The 23,707-nt window shown below is 32.2% G+C and overlaps 2 protein-coding genes across 2 annotated transcripts; both read right to left on the bottom strand.

Annotated features, from left to right (window-relative positions):
* Positions 1 to 897: 897 nt before the first annotated feature.
* On the bottom strand, positions 898 to 3,805 carry LOC136234992 (uncharacterized). Its single transcript, XM_066024499.1, has 2 exons — positions 3,661 to 3,805; positions 898 to 2,686 (listed from the first exon to the last, which is right to left on the bottom strand). The coding sequence occupies exons 1-2, from the start codon at positions 3,715 to 3,717 to the stop codon at positions 2,105 to 2,107; spliced, it is 639 nt and encodes a 212-aa protein (XP_065880571.1). The 5' UTR covers positions 3,718 to 3,805; the 3' UTR covers positions 898 to 2,104.
* Positions 3,806 to 5,078: 1,273 nt separating this feature from the next.
* LOC136201204 (disease resistance protein RPM1) lies at positions 5,079 to 10,806 on the bottom strand. The gene is given in 2 exon segments (XM_065991822.1): positions 5,079 to 10,521; positions 10,726 to 10,806. A coding segment is annotated over 1 exon segment (2,772 nt). The 5' UTR covers positions 10,487 to 10,521; positions 10,726 to 10,806; the 3' UTR covers positions 5,079 to 7,714.
* Between the last annotated feature and the right edge of the window lie 12,901 nt (positions 10,807 to 23,707).

Here is a 23,707-nt window from a genome sequence, read left to right as displayed (position 1 = left end):
GAGATGGTTAAGGTTGCTTATTTCTTTTTGAGAGGTCTTATATTCAACTCCCTTCAACCTCGTTTTTTTTTAAAAAGTTTTTAATTATTTTAATTTTATTTTTCAGTAATTATAAAAACATGTTACTATTATTAATTAATTTAAATAGACTCTTTATGTTTATTTTGATAACATTTTTGAATTCATTTTTAATATGTCTTTATCATTAAAAAAAATAAACATATTTAATATTTATTTTTATTATGTCTTTATCATTAAAAAAAGTAAAGTGCTAGTTTCTAAAAAAAAGATAATATTTTTACAGTTTTAATGCGTTGGAGGCTAAAAATTTTTTTACCGTCAACCGTACAGTTATTTTTGATTTTTTATTTTGACGTTTTGAATTTTTTTTACTGATATATTTGAACCCCGGATCATCCGGGGTCCTGGTTCCACCACTGATCCAACATAAATCACAGAAAACATAATATATATTGTTTATTTTTTTAAAACCAACTGATATACAGTTGGTACAATTTTATAATAATATTACAAATTAATCCAATTTATTAATATTAAGAATAAATTTTCATTTAAGAATAAATTTTCTTTTAGCTACAAAAAGTAAAATTGCACCGTTTTAAATGTTAAAAGTAAAATTACTCCTAATTGTAAACATAACAGTCAGTAGATATTTTTTATGATTTTTCGTGCACATATACGAGAAGGAAAAGTGATCATCTTTAATTAAACAGAACTATATACAAGTCCTTCAAGATTTTAATTACTTAATAAATAATAAAAAAATATAAATTGGAATTGGAATCATATAGGTTCATCCTTTTCCAGTAACCCGATCTCAAAGAATCAAATATTGTAAATTAAATAAATTGGAATCATTCAACAAACAAAACTCTATTTCAACACAACGCAATAATACTTTATTTCAGAAATCATTACATGTACATGATTTGGTTGCACTTTGCATTCCGAAAAAAACCCTAATCATAGTCATACTTTTTTTGGTTACTTGGGGAGGAAGGCTAAAAACCCTAAGTAGAAAAAGAAGTAGAAAAAGAAGAACGAAACTAAATCCACACAACTCCGATATAACAAGACCCCCACAACGATCTTATAAAACAACAAAATATTTTAGAAACCTACAACTATACACCACTCTCGACTAAAAAATAGTTTCGGCAACACTTACCCATCAGTAGCACGATTATCTTTTACCATATATAAAAGTGAACAAACTTGATATCCCAACTCGTAAACGTGAACGTGAACAAATTTCAATAAACCAAGCAAAAAGATATTCAGCATCCAACTTGCTAACTATAAAATTGAGAATAACCCGAGCGGAATCCCACTTGCTAACTAGAAAAGGGCAATTTGTTTTCGTGCTCAATTTGAGAATCGAGCTCCACGACACACCCCATAGCCCTTTCAAAGATAATCCGCGGATCCACCACGCATATATTTCAAGGACAGCCTCCGAATCCAGCTCCACGACCACACAAAAACCAAAGACAACCACCTAGGAATCCAGCTCCACCCACATCTTTTGAGCACAACCCAACATCGGGCTCCACGACCACACACCATAGCCCTTTCAAGGACAAGCCGTGAATCCAACTCCACGATCACCATAAAACCAAGGACAACTACCCAAGAATTCAGCTCCACCCATATCTTTCGAGCACAACCCAACAACCCAAGGATCAGGCTCCATGGCCACCACACCCACGGCCCTTTCAAGGACAAGCCGCGAATCCAACTCCACGATCACCATAAAACCAAGGACAACTACCCGAGAATTCAGCTCCATCCATATCTTTCAAGCACAACTTGAGAATCCAGCTCCATGACCACACACCCTGAGCTCTTTCAAGGACAACCCACGAATCCAACTCCACGATCGCCATGAAACCAAGGACAACCCGAGAATTCAGCTCTACGACCACACAACTAGAGCCCTTTCAAAGACCATCCGCGCCAAACTATCAACACGCCCAGAGCCCTATCAAAGACTACCCGCGAATCCACCTCCACAATCACACCCCCAGAGCCCTTCCCCCAAACTATAATTGGAACCCAAATCAAATTAAAAATTATTTTCAGGTCAATAATTCTCAAAAGTAACATGAAACCTCCTATACCTCCTAGTAACCTTACTCATACACCCAATTCTAGTCAATTCAATCCCATCTCCAATAGCCATAGTCTTATACTCAACTCCTTTCTTCCCACTCAAAACCTCCCCAAATGAAATCAAACAATTCCTCCTATAATGCATATTATGCCCTACAATATCACACCCATTTTCATTAAAATCAACAACCTTAATCAACTTTATCTGATCCTCCAACCTTCCATCAATCACAAGAAGATCCACCTTCTTCAATTCCTTCACTAATTGGAGAGGATTTCCATGAACAAATTCAATCACATCTTGAAGATGTTGAAGATTGTGTAGATTTTGGGAACTTGTTGTTTTGAAATTTTGCTGGTGAGGTGAAATTATGCAGATAAGTTTGCCTCCTGTGTGTTTTGCTGCTACTGCTAGAGCTATTGTTAATGGTGTTATTCCTTCTGTTGTTATTTCTACCATTATTTTTGCTCTTTTTCCTGCTGCTAATGCTGATATGAATTCCATGCATTTTGGTTCTATGCTTGTTGTGTTTCCATATTCATTGCTTTGGCACTGGAAAAAAAGAACCAATGATTAGATCTGAGATAAATGAAAATAAAAATTTATTAAAAAAATTAAACTATATATTTTTTTAGAGTTCTCAACCTTGGACTATTTTAAATATAGTCTTTAAATTACTCTTATTTATTTTTATAGCTTATATGTTTATTTTATATATTGAGCTTCTAATTTTAATCAAACGATGTATAAACTTAAAAATTTAATATATAAAGTAAAAAAGCAATAATGGAACGTATAAATTTATGAGTAATAAATAATTTACAACACAATCTGTTTAGAATTTTACACTTGATCTATGAAGTGTGAGATTTATTAAAATTCATTAATAAATAGAATTATCAGAATTTTAATTCTGAAACTATCACTTAGAACAAGTTTTATACTATCTCAATGAATTATTTAATATATACATATATTTCATTAATAAATAGAATTATATGTTCTATTTCTCCTATCACTTTATCTAAAAAGTGATAATACTATCTCAATTAACTATTTGATCTAATATATTGGAATTTTATTTAAAAAAATAGAATTATTAGAATTTAATTTTAATATCATTTGATTTGTATAAAATCTCAATGAATTATTTAATATATATATATTAAAATTTCATTAATAGATATAATTTTTTTGTTTTATTTCTCTTACCACTTCATCTAAAGAGTTATAATACTATCCAAATCAACTATTTGATCTAATATATTAGAATTTTATTGAAATTCTATTTAAAAAAATAGAATTATGAGGATTTAATTCTAATCTCAGTTGATTTAATGAGTTTTAATACTATGTTAATGAACTATTTAATCCAAAAATTTATACACAAATCCAAATAGCTTTTATTATTATTATTATTGTTCACAATATTAGAGATTCAACTTATTTTCAAAAAACATAAAATCAAAGCATCAATTTTCAACAAACAATATCCAAAAAAAATGAAGAAATATTAGAATACATACCAGGTGAAGCGTATGCAAATAAGCATTCATAGCATCTTGAGGAGACCACTTATCCATAATAAAGCAACTCAACACAATATTCTCAAAATCACTATAGGATAGGAGATATGGTAGTTTAGTTTTAGTAAAATATATGTAAATCTGATGGAGTATATATAGACATACCACTAAACAAAACATGAATAAAGAATAGGCAAAAGTAGTAAGATTCGACAGGTGGCAATAAAGGAGGAATGTTGGAAGCAGGAGGTGTCTGCATGTAGATGAAAACGTGGCAGATATATAGAGATTGCTGATGAGTGAAAGCATACCAATAATTCATTCACAAGAGATTTTGGTTCACTTAAAATGGAACACATGTATAACACCTGTTATCCACTTAATGGAGTCTTATATTTTTAGGATGCTCCCACATTTGCTTGCATTGGTCAATTCGGATTCCACTTTTGGAGTATAATCCATTACTATATCACTAACTTATTTCTTTCCTTTGTCTTTTCCATTGTCTTTGTAAGATTAGTATAGTATCAAGTTAGAACAAAAATGTTTGGGGAAAATTATAAAATTGGATCAAACGGGAGATGATTTACATATTTAACCCATTTATTAATTTATTACATATCTAGATTATATTTGTATCAATTTCTTAAAATATCCTTAATATATATATAACATTTATAAAACTTTAGCTTTTCGTCTTTCTTCCTCCCGTCTGACTTCACAAATTTCGTAATATTTGAAACCTGTGAAGATAATGTTCGGTTTAGTAGATGATTTTAATTCGTAAATTTTCCAATATGCAAAGTCTATACGTGTTTTACAACAACAAGAGATTCTAACGTTAAAATCATAACATTATCAAAATTTACAACAAGATTGCCACAATAACAACATTAAAAATAATAACATTATCAAAATTTACAACAATAAACTCCTAACAAATCATTTCAAAGTCAATGTGACCAACCTTGATGGGAATATCTCCTTGTATCAGAAGGAAAGGCATCTCCTCTGCATCCTAGTACACCGCCTTCCTAAAAGAGATGTTATATATTCAACCACCTTCAGAAAAATTTAATCGTGTTAAGCAGAAAAATGACGATTTGGCTTCACGAAAAGAAGATTCGCGAAGTATGTTAATATAAATGTGCAAGGAAGATGATGATTTTACTTCGCGAAACGGTGATTTCGCGAAGTCTGCAAAGAAAAACGTAACGATTTGACTTCGCAAAAACGGATTACGCGAAGTCTGCGAGGGAAAAATTATGAACTTTTCGCTTCGCAGACTTCGCGTAATCCGTTTTCGCGAAGTCAAATCATCACGTTTCAAGCTCTTTCTCCTCGTACACCTTCGCGAAACCATATTATGCGAAGTGATTTTCAGAAGAAAAAAAACGAAGAGAGAACAGTTTATACTTAAATTTTTCCTACCTTTCAGCATCAAAATCGTCAATAACCATATGATAAACTGGGAAAAACGATAAAAATAACATAGAATAACGATTTCTTCGATCCGCACAAGAAGAAAGAAACCAAGAGACGAGCAGAAACATGAAGATGAAGAACCATGACTTCATTTTCTAGGAATATGAACATGAAATATCAAGAGATGAAGAGAGGAAGAAGAGAAAGACATGGTGGTGTAGAGAAATTGTGCAGATTTCGCGAAATATAAAGGAAGAGAGGAAGATAAAAGGTCTGGGAATCATCTAGGGAAGAGCAACCGGTCGCGTAGGAAGAAAAAGGGGGAAGAGAGAAGATGAAAGGTTAAGGGTATTTTGGAAAAGTCACACAAATATAGTTTAGATATGTAGTAGGTTGAGTAAACAAATTTTGACCCAATTTTATAATTTTCCTTTTTTTTTATTTGTAAATGGGTCTTCCATTTGACCCAATTTTGTAATTTTCCTTTTTTTTTATTTGTTAATAAACAAATTATTATAAATAAAATAGGATAAAGATTAATTTTAGCCCTATATTACCAAAAATATGTAAAACCATTTTGCCTGTTATTTAACTGTCGCATCAAACATTCCAAACAAATTTGTCAATAAACTATACATTTTTTGTTGGTTATTTCTAACTGTTGCCGTAAACATTTTAAACGCGTTGACAATTTTTTTATGATTAAATGTAGCACACTTAGTTGTTAGTATTTTAATATGTTTTTTCTTTTTTGTAACTATATTAGTAACACATTAAATATCTTAGACATAATTGATATTTGAAAGGTCCTAGTTACCGTTAGATAACAATCAAATCGGTTTTTCTCAATTTTTGGTAAGATACGGCTAAAATTAATCTTGCTAGGAAACGTTAGAGTTGAATTTGGACTATTTTATACGTTACAACTAAATCCGCACTTCACCGAAAATGTTAGAGCCAAATTTAGCCCTCATCCTAAAAAAGAATATAATAATATAAAATAATAAAAAAAATTATATTTTTTTTAATTAATTGAAATGCTTGAAGTTGTCACCTAAAAGTAAAAAAAATATATATATAATTTTTACTTAATTTTGTTGTTGTCATGTGGTTTACACATAGTTGCCACGTGACTGTAATGTTATTCGTAAAAGTAAGTTTTTTATAACGTGGTTGTCACGCTACTTTTCTAAATATTTTATATTTGAAATGGTTGGAATGACTTTATTGAAATAAAAATGAAAATTCAGTAACTTCATTAAAATAAAATGAAATTCATTGATCTTTTTTAAATCAACCTCAAACTTCGTGCAACTTACCCCTCAAGAAATAAATGACACTCATTACAAATTTACAATGTATATTGTTGGTATTAATCTATGGATTTTACCTCAGTTGGTAACACAGATTATCAACAATTGGACATAAAAGAATCACGAACAGTTATTACTATAGTGAATAAAACTGCGAATCCATTTGAAGAAGTAACATGAGGTGTGATAAGAAAACCGGGGATTATTTGAATTTGTCAAACAATGTCGCATTTATTACTATATTACTTGTTTGCGATAGGCTGCACTTGCTCCATCTATTAAAAGCATCCCTAACTTCAATAACATCAGTTCTAAGGAACTAAAAAGAAAGCTCAATCAGATAGAAATATTGTACCATACAAAATTGAGTTTGTAGAACATATATGACATTGCATATCAGAGTTAAAGGCATAAAACTCATTTGGCTCCTGAACTACAGCGATAAGATTCTACAAAAATCAATTCAATTTTCATCAAATCAACATGTTACACCAACTGGGTCAAAATTTGAAGCTCAACTCATTAAATAAGCGTAATCCATGCCTGCACCAAAAGCTTAGATATTAAAGAAAACTTCATTATGAAAATGAATTATTGTTGCAGGTTGATGATGAATAGATTTAAGATAATATAGTGGTGTTTTTTCGTTTATCCAATTTTTCGTTTCTTATTTTATATCAATGTCTTTAATTATGTTATGGTTCACTACCACAAGCTTAAACAAATACACACTATCCGCAAATGAATAACTCTTAACTGTGGATTAGCCAACACAACATCTTTATTTTCTTGCGTATATTGATAACAAGAGATATTTCTATGCTGAACTTGAGTCTCTCATGTTATCAACACATAATTCATCAATAGAAGCTATTTCTTGATGTCCTTGCCCAAGTAATAATGGCGGAAAACACACGACCATCCTCCATTATTTCTGTATATCTGCATTCTCTCCACCATTGATACCTCATTTCAAGTACGAGGAAGATGAAGGAATGGATCAGATTGCATATGAACGATGGTTCCAATATTTTTTTTTTTTTACTTTAAAACAATCTCGCTCTCATTTAACTTAGTTGAGCTTAAGATTTTGACTTAGTTTGCGTGGGGGGCTGATTTGGCGAAAATTGAACGGCTTGATTGCTGATTTGTATAGAATAAGGGACTAATTGATTTTGACGTTATATTTCAGGAGCCAAATGGGCTTTAAATATCATTTTAAAGCTTATACCAATAGACTATATTACTATACGTGAATATCTACTAGATATTAAAAATATAGGGGGAAAAAGTATGACCTTTTTATGGAGAAATGATCAGGATAAGCTTTCATAAGACCATCCAGCCAGTGTTTGATAGTAGTGGCTGATCTTTGGGATATGCCTAATCCGTGGACGATCTGCCCCGTCTTCGTTGCGTATCCGATCAATCAGCTCAATCGAAACGTTTAGCAAATACACTTGCTGAAGATTTGTGAGATATTCAATACCCTGAGGAACCATCTTTAATGACATACATTTGCTATGCCATAGGTTCTGTAGACTTGGCATCACTCCCTTTTCTATTTCAAGCTCTTCAAGCAGCGGAAAGTTTCGGAAGATCAGAGTTGTGAGTGCAGGAAAGCCTGAAATAAAGCTCAGCTTTTTCCCTAGATAAGCATTTGTGAGGGTAAGCCTTTTCAATTTCGGCATATTTTGAATGCGCGGAATGGGATCTTCACTTAGTCTTGACCAACTTAAATATAAAGCTGTCAAGTTTTGGAGTGAATGAAACCAATGAGGAATTCTCTCTAACATCCCTATCAAACTAAGTCTCCGGAGGCGAGCTGGGGGCGATGATAGTGCATCCACGCGAAGGATCTCACCCGCCTTGGAAGCTTTTAGTGTTAAATGACAGAGGAGATGCATATTCTCTATCGATGAACATAACGTCCTTTCATCCGTTGTTTTTATGTTCGACACTCCGAGGCATGTGAGCTGGGTCAAATTTTTCAGATGTATGCTCATATTGCCAGTTGCTTCAACAAAATGAAGAACTTGTAATTCCTTCAATTTACCTAGTACTCCTGGCGGAACACGTGCACCACTCGCATAGTTAAAATCATCAACGGAGTCGAGATTATAATAGCTCGCTATCAAATACCTCAACTTTTGTAGCTTCACTAACCCATGAGGAAGTGCTGTAACTTTTGTCTGATAAAGGTTCAAAGTCTGCAGATTGCAAATTTTCTCAATTGATTTCGGAAGCTCCTCTATTTGTGTCCCTTTCAAGTTCAAGTACCTCAAATTAAACAGATTACCAATGTCTTCAGGCAATCTCCTAAGCGGGACAAATTCGAGATCTAAGACTCTTAGAAGCCTAAAACCTGAAGGAATGGAGCATGAGGATGTCGAAGAGAGATAATCAGTCACGAACACAAAAAGCGATCGAAGCTGATACATGCTTGTCCATGGAGATAATTTCTCGTCCCAAGTTTGGATAGACAGTCGACGAAGAGCTCTCCTCTCTCCTACAACTTCCTGGCAGAAATGTCCTTTATATACTTGACAAAATCTTTGTTGTTCAGAGATTGAAATTGCAAGTTCTCGCATGAGGTCATGAAGTTTACATGCTTTTGCCTTGCCAGATTGGGTGCGCAGTACTTCAAGCATGCTTCGACGGCCTAGTTCGGTGATATAACTCTCTGCTACTTCTTCTGGTGTTAGCCCTTCTATCTCTTCCACGAACCCTTCTGCCATCCACAGTCTAATGAGTCTCTTTCTTCGAATCAGACAACCTTCAGGGAAAATAGAGCAGTACAAGAAACACTGCTTAAGCTGGTTCGGTAAATCATGAAAGCTAAGTAACAAGACATTCTTCACTACTTCAAGCATTTGGTTGTTGCTTAGCTCCCAATTCAAACTATTACAAACCTTTCTCCACTCAGCTTCCGACTTCTTCGATGCCATAAGGCCACCCAATGCAACAATTGCCATTGGTAAGCCTTTACACTTCTCCACCATGTCTCTAGCAAAGGTTTGCAGTTCCAATGGGCACAATATTGTTGGATTGTAAGGAAAAGCTTTCAGGCAAAACAAATTCCATGACTCCTCCTGCTTTAAAGGTTGAATGAAGTAAACTTGGCTTTTGACTCCAAAAGAAGAGAAAGCAATATCTTATTTTCTAGTTGTAAGCAGAACTCTACTTCCACAACCATTATCTGGAAGACAAAATCTAATTTCATGCCAAAGATGTATATTCCATACATCATCCAGCACAATTACATAGCGCGTCTGCTTTAAGAAGTTCACAAGCAACTCCACAAGCTGCCTGAAGTTCATGCTGCTTAGATTTACAGGCATTAGTTCTCTTATAACTTGGCAGAATTCTATAATCATTCTTCTCAGCAAGTCTTCAGCTACATAGTGTTGGGATACAGAAATCCAAGCATAACAATCAAAATGTTGCTTCACAGCCGGACTGTTGAAAACCTGAGCAACAAGACATGTCTTGCCTGAACCACCCATTCCAGCAACAGAAATGACCTTCAGTTGAGGTACTTCATCAGTTAACCAGTGAAATAATGTTTCCTTTTCGTCTTCAATACCCACAAGTTCATCCTCGTTGATGAACAAAGATGACTCCGCGTGGTTCTTCAACCATTTCCGTTCTTCGCTTAAATTAGTCCGTTCAACGTGATAATTCACATCATAGCGCATGCGTCTCTCTGAAATTGCTTTGATCCTGTCACTGATTCTACCCAATTTTTTAGCAGTACAATGCCTTACCCATATGTACATGGGGATTTGGATTGTTTTATGCAGAAACTGAATGAATTTGAATTCTGATTTAGGCCTATTCACATGGTAACTTATCTCATCAATAATGTCTTCCACATCATAGGCTACGTCTCTCACATTTTCCACCCACGCTTTCTCTCCTTCCGATCCTGTTCCTTTTCTCGCTGAGTCATCTAAAAAAGCTCTCATGCTCACTAACTCATTCTTGATTTCATTAAGCTCATGTTCAATTCCCCCTAACAATGACAGTTCTTTCTCAAGAAGGGTTACTATTTTGCTAACTGTGTAATCAATTGGATATGAATCCATCGCAATAAAACTGAAAACAAAAATAATCCCCTATTCTGTTCAACAAAATCAAAAGGTTCGAATTAGATAAATTGCCTTGCAAATGTGATTTTTACAGGAATTCATATGAAAATAAATCGTACAGCTACTTTCACAAACAAACATAACAATCCTGATTCCACATTCAAGCAATATCTCCAATCTATAACGGAAATTGAAAAAATATATATCGAAATGGATAGAATAGAAATTCAACTGACCTAATTTGCAGAAAGATGTAGAGAGGAGAATGAGGTAATCAGCTATCAATGGCACAGAATATCAGTGAAGTTCATCTTAACTCGTCAACTACGCTTGATTTAACAAAGTCAAGAGGTCGTGTTGAAGACGCGGTAACACTTCGAATTACTTACAGGGTAAATTACACACATGGCCACTAAACTTTACCCATTTAACATTGTGACCACTAAACTTCAATTCTTATCAGTATGGTCATTGAACTTTACACTTTTTTTCAACTCTTCAAAACGACCGCTGACGGTCTGAAAATAAAACAATCGAAGAGTTAATGATATTCTAAGAAACTTTAATTCTTGAAAATTTTTGTTTTGAAGTTATTTAGGTGTTGTTTGGTTAGGAGAGATCGTGAATTTTTAAAGAGATAAAAATGTGATTTTGGAAAATAAAAAATGTGGTTTCATGGTAAATATCGTTCTGAACAACTTTAATTCTGGAATATTTTCATTTTGCGGTCGTTAACGGTTATTTTGAGGACTTGGTTAAAGTTGAGTGGCTACCGGTGCTAAAAAGTGTAAAGTTTAATGGTCATACCGTTAAAAATTGAAGTTTAGCGGCCACAATATTAAAATGGGTAACGTTCAGTGACCATAGATGTAATTTACCCATTACTTACATTCACTCTCTTCTCATAAATAAATGCAAGTTTGTAATTAGAGAAAAATACAAAAATTTATGGTTTTTTTGTTTTTAGTGACGAGTGGTGGAGGGGGTATTTATATCCTTCCAAAATTCAAATGGAAAATGAAAATATAAAAACTCATCTTGTCTCTCATTTAAACTTGGGCTAATTATAAATTTAACCGGGTGCATTTATATATCTAACACACTTTGCTTCCATCTCACCAAACTTTAGCCAATGTAATATCGTAAAAAATTTAGCGACAAAAAACGCTAAATCGTTCGATTTTTTATGACGCAAAATGCAAAGTACTCTAATTTTTTGTGACGAAAAATGCAAAATCGTCATAAAAAATATGCATTATTCAAAAAAACGTAAATTTTAATGTTTCCAACTCATAATCATCCATTTCCGGGATTCAGGTTGTCATCATTAATTATTTTCATAATTTCAATTATTATTATTCAGGTTTGTGATTTTGAAGATAGATTTTTTAGTTTTTAATCAAAATTATGAGAAGAGCAAAAAAGTCTAAATGAGGGGCGGTATTGAAGAATCCACATTTTTTTTAATAGAGTTTGCCACTGAGCAAAAGTCTATTTTGAAATTAGATTTTTAACATCCTTTTTCTAAAATACTTCCGTATTATGAAGTTTGAAGACGAAAAGTTTTTTAGATGGCTTGAGGCTATGTTTTACGAACACGAAAATGGATATTGCACATAATTTTCAAACAAAAATTGACACAAAACATAGAAACGTTACTAATAATGAATGTCAATGCAATATAGCTTGAGGGTTATATGAGCTATGGTGTGTCGAAAATAGAAGAGGAAGCTGCTTTGCTTTATATAGTCCGAGTAAGTATGTTGAATTATCGATGAAGAAGTTTTGAGGAAGAAGATAAGATTTATCTTCTTATCTACTTTCTGTTGTGGATGCCACTTGAGAAAAGTTGGTTGTCTGTTTCTGATAATTTGGAAATCTTTGTTGTTGGATCTTTTGTCCGTTTATAATCATCCTGAACAATATTGTTTTTTTTTTTACCGAAATTATAACTTCATTAATTGATAGGACTAGCGTCCTCACGAATAACGTTCTCAAGCCAAGTAAGCGTTACACTAAAAAAGCAATCGTTAGTATTGCCAGTAGATGTGTGGCCCTATATTCGCTAAACGAGAAACAAAACATAATTTAAAACCAAGGAGCGAGATTGGAATGGTGGCGATTTGGGAACATGGGAACGGAGTGCTATGGCGTGAAGAATGGTGGCCGATGGATATCAGCTGGCAGACTGTTCGTGATGATACGAGAGATTGGAATGCATACATGACCTTGACGTGTAGGAGACCCATGCCGCTTGGAGTTGTTGGCACGAATCGTGAAGTGCGGGGACCAGTTACAGCGGAATCAGGCCGTTTGGAAGCTGTTGTATTACCGCTGGTTGCTGCTGTTGCGGACCGGAATGCGGGTGTGGGACTTGTTGTGCGTGGAGCTCAGGCCGCTGGATGCCTCGCTGTCGCTGGAAACCGTGATGCTGCTGCTGAGTTGGTGTCGCGGCTGGCAGTAATCGACGGAACAGCTGCTGTTGAAGGTGGCCGGGTACAGAATGGAGCGATTGAATTGGGCATACAGGGGGTGGGGACTGCCGCAACATCAGTTTGGAGGCCTTCGCCTACTGGATCAGTAAAATGCAACATTGATAGTGCATTATTTCCGGGAGAACACTGTAGCGGATTAGGAGCTGTCGTACTAGACGAGTCAGGCTGCTTCTTGTTCGGGAGTAGCTGTTTAATTTATGCCGTCAAGGAACCAAAGATCATAGAAGCACTAGCGACACGGACGAGTTTGAGTTGGCTCGCTAGTCAAAATTTTATACAGGTTGTGTTTGAATCAAACGCCAAATTAATCGATGCAATTAATTCGCAACGACAGGATTTTATGGAGTTTGGCTCAATTATGCAAGATTATAAGGCTATCATCAACTCGCACCCGGGTTTTAAATAATATTGTTGAATGTATTTTTCACTTTTTCTATTTTTATTTTTACATATAATATATAATATTGTGGACAATTTATTAATCCTGCATGGTTACCTAATTGAATTGATTACCGGCAACTAATCCAATTGAAATTAAAGGATCGTGCGTACTTTATTTAGCCGATTAATCTCGTTAGAAGCGGAAGCGGATCTAATCATCACAATCTTTGTACCACTGGAGACAATCAATCATTCGGTGTTTAGCCGGGGAAGAATGTGTAATAGTGATAAAATGAGGTGGGGGAAGAAAAAAAAGTAATTAAAAAATGAGAAGACGGAGGTTCAAACCTCCAACCTCAAAAGTTAAAATGGAACAATTAGACAACTCCTCGTACCAACTCAACCAATTAATTCTAATGTTACATATTTATTTCTGTATTTATATCTACATTATAAAAATATTTATTTGGGCTCCTAAACGTTATGGACCCTAGACGGATGCCCCTCGTTTCATAGCCCAGGACCGGCCCTACTAATCCTGATAGAATCTTCATAATTATATGTAGACATGTTCTTTAGAATCAGTAAGATTTGTTTGATATTATTTCCTAGTTCGGGTTTGATCATCTTTATAAAAATTACACCCGCCTGGAAATATGAAAATAATCAAATTGTACAAATTTTGATTTTCTACTAAACTGATATAGATCTTCTGGTTTAAGTAGCTTGATGAATTGTCTGTGAATTTTCGACGGATAAATCCATGATCACTAAAATTTAAAATTTCTTTCACAAAGATATATGATTTTATTTGTTTTATTTTTTTATTTCAATAAATTATTAGGGGCTAATAAGATATTATATAAATTTGGAAGTCTAATCAAATTTTTTGGACAAGTTCGGGGACTTTTAATATATGAAGACGTATGTTTAATATGATTATTATTTTTAACAAGTACCAAACCAAATCCTCTTTTATGTAACTCACCCTTAACTCTATTCATCTCTAGATCAAGGTCGGTTCTGGATATAAGTCATAATTGCAGCCGTTTAGGGTCCAAAAAATAAAAAAGGTCCAAAAAAATTAGATTTATATGTATATTATATTCCTTATTATAAATATTTTAATACTATTAAGGGTTAAAAGAGGCCCAAATAATATAAAATTCTAGGTCTAAAGTTTTTTTATCATTTTTTTAAATATATTTTAAAGTTTTACCTACAATATTTTTATTAAAAGCTCATTTATATCTTATTTCGTCTAGAGCACATAAATTCTCAGGACGGACCACTAACTGTAATCTATAAAAGATGCATCTAAGAGTATCTCCAATAGAAGGTGTCCAAAAGAGTGTCAGCTGATGTGACATTTAGCTTGACAACTTTTAAAGGGTGTCTACTATTGGAGTGATAGTAGATGCCAAAAAAGTTGCCAAGAGGTTGCCAATTTTTTTGGCAACCTTGCTTCAAGGTTGCCAAACATTTTTTAATATAAAAAATTTTGATTTACTTGAACATTATTGATTCACCTGTTTGATGACTTTCTCTCTCATTTTACTATTGGTTGACAATATTTATAATTAAATAAATTATATATTAAGTAATGATTTGTGGGATCATTGTCAACTTTTAAAGTTGCTTTATTATTGAAGCATTTTTAAATAAAAGTTATCAAGATATGGATTACTAAATTAATAAAATATTATATTTTAGTATGATGTGTTAATTTTTGGCACTCTTTTGAGCAACCTCTATTAGAGATGCTCTAATAGGAAAAGAAATAAGTGGATTGCAAAATGTCTAGAAATTATCGAACATATAATAAATATCGTCCATCAAAACAAAATTTTCATTCAATATTATTTTCAATTGAAACATGTTATTGTTGTTAGACAAATTAATTAATAAACTTGTAATTTAACATTTTTGTGTCTAAGAGTTATAATAAATTAGAGTCTTTAATACATGGTTTTAAGAATTACATGAGTTAGGACTTTAATATTAGATTTCAGTACTAGTTATGAATTGGGAGTTATTAAGAGTTATGTAAATTTTCATTTATTAGGTTTCAAACGGTTACAATTCGCATGTACTATAAATAGTTGTCTTATGCAAGTTGAAGATGTAAACAAACTCAAGTAATAAGAACATGGTTTATTCAAGTCTTCTCTCTACTCTTTATTCTTATCCATATGTCCATATTACCCCTGATATCTTAGATGATGATATAAAGAAGATGTGCTCTTTGCCTCTGCTACCTGATGTACCTTCATATGCAGATGTCTAAATATGTTGTTCAATCAAGGAAATCCCACAACTATAGCTAACATCAATAGCTATTCCAGCTTCTATATCTAGTGTGTATCTTCTGCTTCTGATCCTCTATTTCCACCTTCTATTGCTCGGAATCCTGGTTTTGCGAGTGCAATAAAATGTTAAGTTAGAAGCTAGTCTAGTGTTGTAAAATAAAATCATATTCTAGGAAATAAACATATTTCCGCCATGTTGAGTCAAAGTTGCCTAAAAATGAAAAGATAGGTTCTACTATTATTTACCCTATGAATGAAATAAACACAAAATTAAGCGCTTCATAGATAAATGAGTTATCTGAAACTCCAAAGAAATCTTTTCCTTCTTATGACAGTTTGTTGGCTAATGTGTGCCTTTTCTATTGATGACATCGCTTTATCAAAAGAATCAAATGCCCCGTTAAAAGTTGTTTCATTAGAGGATCCATAAATTGAAAGGAGTTCTATATTGTTACCAAAGGAAACCATCGCGCAATGGACATGTTATATTCCCATATCACTTCAAAGTCCCTAAAACTGATAAAAGTGGTTTGACTTTTGGACTCTTAAGTCTTTTAAGAGGGAGTGTTAGAAAAATTAATTAATAAACTTGTAACTTAACTTTTATGTGTCGAAGAGTAATGATAAGTTAAAGTATTTAATATGGGGGTTTTTAAGAGTTACATAAGTTACCTAACATTAGATTTTGATACTACTTATGAATTGAGAGTTATTAAAAGTTATACAAGGTTTTATTTATTAGGTTTCTAACAGTTACAATCTGCATGTACTGTTGTCTTGCGTAAATTGAAGATGTAAACAACATCAAGTAATAAGAGCATAGTTTCTTCAAGTCTTCTCTCCACTTTTCACAGCTTCGGGTACTTTGAAGTGATCTGGAAATATAATATGTCCATTGGTGATGCTTTGCTCTAGAAACAATATACAACTCTTTTCAGTTTGTGAATCCTCTAATAAGATAACTTTTACATGGGCATCTAATTCTTTTGATATAGGGATATCAAGAACATAACATATTAGCCAACAAATTGTCATGAGAAAGAAAGTATTGCTTTGGAGTTTCAGATAACTCGTTTATCTCAAAAGCCTTTAATTTTGTGATTTTTTTATTCACATGGTAAATAATAGTAGAAGTTTCCTTTTAATTCTTAGGCAAATTTGACTCAACATTGGCGGAAATATGTTTATTTCCTAGCGTATGATTTTGTTCCACAACACTAAGATGGCTTCTAACTTCACGTTTTATTGCACTCATATCACCAGGATTCCGAGTAGTAAAAGGTGGCAATACAGGATCGGAAGCAGAAGAGTACACACCAGATACAAAAGTTGGAGTAGTTGTAGATGTGGGATATCTTTATTATGCTTGAACAACAGATTTAGAGACATCTGATTAGGTGCAAATGAAGGTACATCAGGTAGCACAGACAAAGAGCATAGCTTCTTTACATCATCATCTGAGATATCATGGACATCTTTGTGAGACATCATGGACATCTTTGTCAGTGGGAGAATGTGAGACATATCTAGTTGATGCTTTGGTGTCGGGTATAAGGATCAAAAAATAAATTTTGGTTAAAAATATTTTTAAGAAAAAAATTTAAAAATATATAAGTGCAACAATAAAAGTGAAATTAATTCAAGAATAAAACATGTAAAAATAAATAAATATATGTACCAAAACAAAAATTAAAATTCCAGTTATAGTCTCTAATTTATTTTATTATTTTTTTGCTACATATATTTATTTATTTTTATTTTTTATTCTTGAATTAATTTCAGTTTTGATCCTTGTATTTACATATTTTTAATTTTTTCCTCAAAAAATAATTTTGACGAGATTTTACTTTTTCATTGTGCTTTTAATCCTTACACTTATTTATTTATACTTTTTTTAACCATATACTACTAACTTCACTTTTGATCTTTGTACTTATTTATTTTCATCTTTTTATCCTGAAAATTAATTTTGACCAATTATTTTCTTTTATCATATTATTCAGTTTTAGTATTTATTTTTAAATGATTATTTTATTTAAAAATATTAAATTTATGCATTTTGATTAATTTTATTTCAGCTTCCTATGTTTCACCGTCTTTTTATTTTTATGGTTGAAGTAGTTGATTTTAATTCTTATATTTATATGTGATTAATTTATTAATGCAGACACATGTATATATATAAAAAAAATGTTAAAAACAATCTGCAACTCTGGTTTATTACCTCATTTGAACCAAACAATCACAAAGGGAGAAGGTATATCATTCCCCTTTTTGGAACCGAAACAAACAGACAAGGAAATTCAGGGTCATTTCACTCATTTCTCCTTGTTTCCCTTTCTTGATTCCATTATGTTACTCATGCGCGAACAAACACCCCCATGTAATAGAGAAGGGTAAAGGGAATTGAAAACCTTTAGGGGGTTAGGTAATGAGATTAGAGGAGTTATGGGTAAGTCGAAAACTAAAAACGGATATAGAGAATGATTTAATTAATAAAACGAACATCAACACTCATTCCCTTACTCTTCCTTGAAACCTCCAAAATAAACGCTCACTAAGTTCTTCAACTTAACCAACTAATGTGAAAAACGAACTAATTTAAGTGATTTATAATACATATGCAAAATCACAAGCATTGTTAATTGTACAAATATGAATAACTAACATATATAATCAAAAGCACATTTTCGATCCATCTAAAATCTTCCAAAAAATCTTTATGAATTTTGAAATTCTTATAAAAACAATTATAATTTATGAATAGCTAAAATTATTTTTTTGTTAATTTAAAATAATTTTAGAATCCAAAAATGAAAAACAAATATTCTGTCTGTTTCAAATTTTACACGAAATACACCAAAAAATCACAAAAATTGTAAAGATATGGTCTGAAAAAAATTGGAGGCCAAACGACAACCGGAAGCCACCTGCACGCGCTCGCTACGTGGGATCCACCCGCCCCACGTGGTGAATGCGGATAGGTTGTTAATTTCCGCGTGGCGCGATATGGTTGGAGTGTGCATACACACACGGTGTGTGGTGGAGCCTAATTACAGGCGCGTGAAGCCCGTAGGTGACATGTGGGGCTCATGCGTTGCCTTCCCATCGTCCATTGCTCTCCAAACTTTATCGCGTCTAAGATTTTTGGGGTCTCTGATCACGTTGGTAGAGTCTGTTTTAAGGCTCACACACTCTCGGGTAAGACTGAAATTTGCACTATTCCGAATTAGAAACCCTAAATCGCAAAACACACTTTTTTATGCGATTTCAATGTCGTTTTTCACACACAAAAAAAACAGTCTGAAAGATACGTATACATGCATAATAAGCATAGATCTAATACATATATTTAATCTTAGCATGCAAAAGCTACGTTTTTCTTTATATTCCCGAATCAAAACTGACAGAACACGAGATATGATACAAATAAAGGTTTATTACACATATATAAATGAATACACGGGTTATCAGGGTACATCTTGTATCACCGAAACCAGTTGAATTAATTACAACGGAAGAATGGAAACTATAATCTTCATATTACCAGTCAGCAATCAACTACGCTGACGTTAGTCGGGGAAGACACGATATATCAACAAACTAAATGTGGCCTTTGAGAAAGGGGAGACATTGGCGTAGAAGGAGGAGAGGAAATAAAGCTACTATAATCTCTTTTTTAATTTCTATATTAAAGTTACGTTATGGATCTAGCTATCTATCTACAGTTTTAATCACATGCACTTTAATGAGAATGTAAAATTTGATAAGCCTAGATCTAACCATCCTGAAGCTTAGATTTAATAAGCCTAGATCTAACGGTGAATGAGCAAATTCACTTGCTCATTAAGGTGCATGTGAAAATTCATGATCTATTTATAGCCATCAACTTAACATTAACCATAATTACACATTTAACCTATATCTGATTCCTTTCATTTACGAAAGGATTATATTTGACCCATATCAAATATTTCCAAATAATTTTAAATATTACATTTATACCATCGGTTGAACCTGCAGAATTTCTCAATTCATTTGAAATTAAAATCTCATCAAATTGAAAGTGGAATGAGATTTTTTAACTAAAAAAGTTTAAATTGCCAATTAATCTATTTAAACTATTTGTTTATATTATATTAAATTTTCAGTTTAATATAAAATAACTTTGAACATTTATATTCAGTTTTTGATAATAGTGCAAACAAACAAAGTAATGCTTATTTTATACCTCCACCAAACCTTAATTTTGGAGAGTTTTTTAAAGCGACAGATATTATTCCGTAAATATTTTTTGATATTATCGTATTGTTAGATAGCCTAATTTGTAGCCTAAATTATAGCAAAATAGTTATACTCAGGAGTTTTTATATTAAGCACCCAATCTTCCATTTCACTTTGAGGACCTCCAATTCACGTTTGGACATATGTATTATGACCCCACTTAATAATTAAAATAGTGGAATCTCTTATAATATGTGTGGGTCTATGTTAAACATGAAAAAATATATATGGAATGCCCTCCATTTGATATGAATAACCGGATCCTTCTAATAATTTCCATATACTCAGAGTTGTATATATATATATATATATATACAGTAAAACCTCTATAAATTAATAATGTTGGGACCATGAAAGTTTATTAATTAAGTGAGTTATTAATTAATCGATAAATTAATAATTATTAATTTATAGAGTGATTTGAAATTTTTTTAAAAATAAATTTTAAATTACTAATTTAAATAAAGTTTTTGTCTAAAATCAATGAACAAATAAAATTAAATGTGCATTATATAAGTTAATTGAACTTGGAAATTCATTGTATTTATGTTAAAAATATTCAATGTATCATAGTTAATGAATTACTATAAAAAAAATTTATATGGAGTGTTGTTTCAAATCATACCAAAAATAGGTTTCTCATGAATCTGTCACAACGAATTTAGAGGAAGCAACCACTGAAAACATTCATGAACTTGAGGGAATGATTGGTCAGCTTGGTTACCGCAATCCAATGGATTTGAATCAAATATTGGATTATCCAGGTGAAAACAATGAATGCTCACAAGTCTGAAGTTTAGAAGAAATTATGTCGAGCGTTATGCAAAATTCAATTGAGGATGAAGCTGAAGATGATTCGGTACCTTTGAAATCAGTCACAAGAAATGAAACAATTACAACATCATCCACTTTTTACAAGTTTTTGTTACAATTTGACAAGGATACACCGGAACTTTTGAATGCACTGAGAATAGTTAGAGATGAAATTCAACTAGATTTAAATTTCAAGAAAAAACAAAATACTGTAGATTCATATTTTGCTAAATTATCCTAAGTACGTATATCTATATATATTTCACATATGTATTTGAGAAATTATTAATTTATAGAGGTAATAATACAATGTATTTATGAAGGGTTGTTCCAGAAAATTATTATCTTATTAATTTATTAAAATTGATTATTTTCTGAACTGGCTCAAGTCGGGATCAGAAGAAATTATTATTTTAAAGAATTTATTAATTTATCGAGTATTAATTTATGAAAGGTTTTACTGTATTTGTATAATCAATGAGAAAGGCAAGGGATTACATTCCTACATGGTATCAAACTCTCTCTGTTTTTTGCCCTAGCTCGACAACGCCTCCTTCCCCTTCTTCTTCTGTCTCTGTCGTTTAGCTTTTCTCCTTCCTTTCTTTTTTTTCTTTTACTATCCTCTCAAATTCTTCCATGGCTCCAACAAAATTCCACCATGCCCTTGCTATCACAAACACCCGCAACATCATCACCATCTTTCTTGAAATGGACAAAGGGCAATATCCAAATCCTTTCTTTACTAATCCTCCAAACTCTCAATCCAATCACACAAGTTGAAGGAGACCAGTGGCGGATGTAGGGGTCAAAGGAGGTGCAAAAATACCCCTAACGTTTTGGGTCAGGAGCAGTTTTACCCTAACGTCGATAAATTTGGTCAATTTGAGAAATAATTTATCAAACTGTCTCCTCCGTCATGAATCTTGTCATATACATTTCACACATGCGTTATTTTATCAGTAACAAATCACAAACATATGTTGGAATGTGAAAAAAATAAGAAAAAAATATTAAAAATATACTGTCTTTTGTACGAATTAGACAAAAAAAAATTAAAAAATTCACCGAATTTATAAATATTAATCTCCAATTTTATTATTAAATTACAAAAAACATTATATCTTTTTTTTAGAACAGATTGATATGCAATTAGTGCAAAATAAAGAAAAAAATGACTGTATGTTATAATAGTGTCTGAAATTGATCCAATTTATCAACGTTAGGGGTAAAATTGCACCATTTTAGACGTTAGGGGTAAAATTGGTCCTAACCCAAAACGCTAGGGGGTATTTTTGCTCTTGGCTACAAATATTAGTCTAAAAAAAATTTAGATAGAGTTTTGCCCCTCTCAAATCCTGGATCCGCCACTGAAGAGGACAATAGCCAATTCCAGGAACCAAGATATATTCATCCTAATTTTAAATGTCATAAACAGAACTAATTGGTAATCATAAAATTTAAGGGAAAGTTCAAATAAAACCCCTGTGGTTTCACTAATTTTCAGATAAAGGACTGTGGTTTACTTTTTGTCAAAACAAGGACTGAGGTTTCGCACTTATAATAATGCTATTAAAACTATCTTTAACGACCTGAAAATGAAAATTTTCAAGAATTAAAGTTGTTCAATGTCATATTTTCTATGGAACTACATTTTCGATTTTAGAAAATCATCTTTTTTGGAACTTTCTCTCTCTAAACATTAACTTTCTCTCTTTACCAAACATCATCTAAATAATATCGAAATAAAAAAATTGAAGAATTAAAGTTGTTTAGAATATTAGTAGTTCTTAAAATATGTCATTTTTGAAGTTGTTAAGGGTGATTTTAATAGAATCAATTGAAAAAGTCCTTATTTTGCTAAAATTGAAAACCTCATTCCTCGTTTTGACAAAAAAATAAACTATAGTCCTTTATCTGAAAATTAATGAAACCACAGGGGTTTTATTTGAACTTTATCTTAAAATTTAGAGACAGAAAGCAGTTAAAAATTATTGGCTCAATTATGGCAGAAGCTTCCTATCCTGTCTAAATTAAAATAATTACTTTCAGGTGTTAAAAAAATGCACAACTTTACCTTGTACAATCATATAGTACCTTTTGTAGAACAAAAATGAAAGTTGAGAGAGAAGATAAAGAAGACTGAATTCCCCCAAGTAAAAAAGAAAATGGTCATAATTAATGAAAGAGAAAATAATAAAGAAAAATAATAATATCAAATTTTTTTTTTATCTATAACTATCTAGTATCCTAAGTTGACAATCTCTCAATTCAGATTTGAGCCGAATAAATCTCTCGAGAGGAAAAGATCTCTCACTAAATATTTTAATCACAGTTGCATCCTCAATCTCTAAGATGATCCCTAATTGAATAATTAAATTGATATCAAATGCTTGATAGTATCTATAACAACCCGATCCAGAGTGGATGGCACCAGAATAAAAACCTGAGCAAGAAACAATCTTAAGAGATGACGATGGAATATTTTCGCGATGGAGTTTATTAGTATTAAAACCGTGAGACTTAAGGTGTTAAATTTGGACCAAAACGAACAATATCTACATGGTATTAGACCGAGATGTTACCAACTAGATAAATCTCTACTCTTGATGTATATAATAAGCCTAATTAAATTAAGGGTAATTAATTTATTAGTCCCTATATTTTGACAAAACACACTGTTTAGTCCCTGTATTTTCAAAAACACATGGTAAGATCCCTAACCTTTTTCTCAGTGAACTGTTTAGCCATTCCGTCTGTTTGTTAGATTTTTTACCGTTTATGACTTCGGAAATGAAATTACCATTTACTATTTACCTTCAAACTTCAGAAGGTGAAATCCAATTTAGAAGAATAAGCTATTTGTATGGAGAACAAGAAAAAGAACAGACCCAATGCTTACGAATTTGAACGATTAAGAAGAAAATCAAGAAGAAGAA

This window comes from Euphorbia lathyris, chromosome 7 (genome assembly GCF_963576675.1).
Source record: "Euphorbia lathyris chromosome 7, ddEupLath1.1, whole genome shotgun sequence".
Taxonomy (NCBI): Eukaryota; Viridiplantae; Streptophyta; class Magnoliopsida; order Malpighiales; family Euphorbiaceae; genus Euphorbia; species Euphorbia lathyris.
This window is presented reverse-complemented; position numbering and strand designations above follow the sequence as displayed.

What these genes read in the sequence shown, in the direction of transcription:
- LOC136234992 (XM_066024499.1), bottom strand. Translation starts at nt 3,717, where the DNA reads ATGGATAAGTGGTCTCCTCAAGATGCTATGAATGCTTATTTGCATACG. An exon ending in ATTTGCATACGCTTCACCTG is followed by an intron (nt 2,687 to 3,660) that starts GTATGTATTCTA and finishes CTTTTTTTCCAG; the next exon opens with TGCCAAAGCAATGAATATGG.